Below are 2,076 nucleotides of genomic sequence, written 5' to 3' on the forward strand. Positions count from 1 at the left end.
CCTCTCTCGGAGGGGGTAAATTCTATAGCGTGTTTATTTGGGGTGAGCGAGAGGAGGAAGCGTGTGGGTCCGGTATTTGCAGCCGGCAGCAGCCGGGTGTCTGCCCTGCGGCCGCGTTAATTTCGCGGGGGAGGATCGGTGTTGCCTGAAGGACACTGTTGGCAGCTTAGAGGCACCGCTGGCTCTTAACTTTGCGACCTGGAATGTTAACGGAGGCGGACTTTAAGCTGTCGGAAGAATTGGAGAGTATTGGTTTTCCTTGCCCGACCCGTGCTAACGAGCACCTACCTGTGGGATCTGACCACAGAAACGGATTCTCGCTTAGGACACAGCAGGATGTCTCTGAGCTCTCCCTGTGTGTGTGTGTGTGTGTGTGCTTCCTTCAGCGCTGTGAAGCTTTGCTCCTGTGCTGGTGGCTGGCAGGTGAACTGCAGCTGAGAGAAGATCCTTGTCTGCACGAACGCGTTTGTCTTAAATATTGTTGCTCTTATTGCTAGAGTCAGACACGGAAAATCAGTGCCTAAAACCGAGGTCTGAGGGGCTGAGATCAAGATCCCCCCCAAAAGGTTGCTAATTACGAAGGTTATGCTGCAGCTCCATAAATGTGTTTTATCTTATTGAAAGTAATTTTCCTGAGTTTTTCCATTTTAGGTAACCAGTCAGTCTTTGATGTAGTCTGTTGAAAGACTGAGTGAATTTTAAACCAGTGGGTTTTGGTGAAGGGTTTTTTTCTTTTTCTTTCAACTTTCCCTTCTTCCTGTCCCTTCCACTTCTGTCTTACTTTTAAATGAAAATATTTCTACTCCAGTGTGGGTATAGCTGAAAAATTTAACTGTTTTTAAAACGCTGTTTGTCTTTTATTTCAGGGTCTTCGCCAGCTTTCCCAGAGGACCATAAGCACTGCTTCACGCAGACAGTTTGAAAATAGAATTCGTGAGAAGCAGAAGCTTTTTCAGGTATTGAGTGAGCACTGATAGCAAACTAATGTTAGCAGGATGACAAGGTTTTATTAAATTGTAATTGCGTATGTTTTACTTCTAAAGAACTGGTGAAAGTCCTCTTTACATCTTAAGTGACCTATTGAAATCAGTTGTACAACTACAGTGTTCAAAATCAGCTGTTTTCTACAGAGATTATTTGCATGTGTATTTGTATGTGCATACTTGACTTGCTGACTCTTTAGGTTTTTTTAACCTGTGAAATTATTTGTATTACAGATTCTTATGAGTCTAGGTACTGTATAAAAATAAAGTACTCCGGAAAAGGATGAGATGGGGGAGTATGTCCTAAGAACAAATGGAGAAAAACAGCAAGTGAGAGGACAGAAGTAGAGTGAAAAGTTAAACCCTGTAATCTTACAGCTATATCCATAGTTCATAGACAAGCCCCATGATTCTTAATGAAGATGTGGTATTATTGTACTTCTCAGTTCTGAAAACCGTAAAAGTCTTAAGGACAGGATTCACTCCTAGAAAATGATTGAATCTTTGAAAATATTTTCTGAATTAATCTCTTCCCGACTGATGGCCACTAGTGGTTCTTCAGATGCCAAAGCAGTGGATACTCAGGAGCATACTCCCATCTCTGAGCCTTAACCTGAAGTAGTAGCTTCATACTGTGGATAGAGTAGACTGGGCTTAAGCGATGTGAAAGGGGAAAAAGTTTGTAAGAAGCCCCAGTTTAATAGTTTTTGTGTTTTGTTGCTTTCCTTTCCCCTGCAAGAGAAAGCCTGTCTTGTGGGACACTGCCTGAGGAGCACACTGTTCATTGTGAGCCAAGGGGAAGTGGGATGCTGGCAATGGGTGAGGTCAGAGGTTCTGTTTCTGCTGCTGGAGATCTCTTAAGTGTATCTCCTCCTCCTCCCATTCCTTGCTCATGGGGCAGCAAGTTGAGCTGGGCTGGGTTATGGGTCACCAGCACTGGAGGCCGGCTTGAATTCCAGAGCAGCGTGAACTTGCTGACAAGGGTAAAGACCATGTGGATCAGGTGTCTAGGAGTTCTGCTTCAGGTGGAGCAAAACAATTTCCTGTGTGACGCCAGGCGACAGTAGAGGCACCACTTGTCTCACCCTAAAGC

General features: G+C 44.4%; 1 protein-coding gene across 1 annotated transcript in view; it reads left to right on the forward strand.

The window, feature by feature from the left end:
* Positions 1-866: 866 nt before the first annotated feature.
* The window catches only part of COX7A2 (cytochrome c oxidase subunit 7A2), a gene marked incomplete at its 5' end in the record, with an annotated part of 2,770 nt that continues 1,560 nt past the window's right edge, over positions 867-2,076 (forward strand). Inside the window, one exon of the mRNA XM_010166983.1 lies at positions 867-956. Within this exon, the coding sequence (XP_010165285.1) occupies positions 867-956 (90 nt within the window). The remainder of the gene's footprint in view (positions 957-2,076) is intronic.

Source organism: Antrostomus carolinensis, unplaced genomic scaffold, assembly GCF_000700745.2.
Source record: "Antrostomus carolinensis isolate BGI_N321 unplaced genomic scaffold, ASM70074v2 scaffold48564, whole genome shotgun sequence".
Lineage (NCBI taxonomy): Eukaryota > Metazoa > Chordata > Aves > Caprimulgiformes > Caprimulgidae > Antrostomus > Antrostomus carolinensis.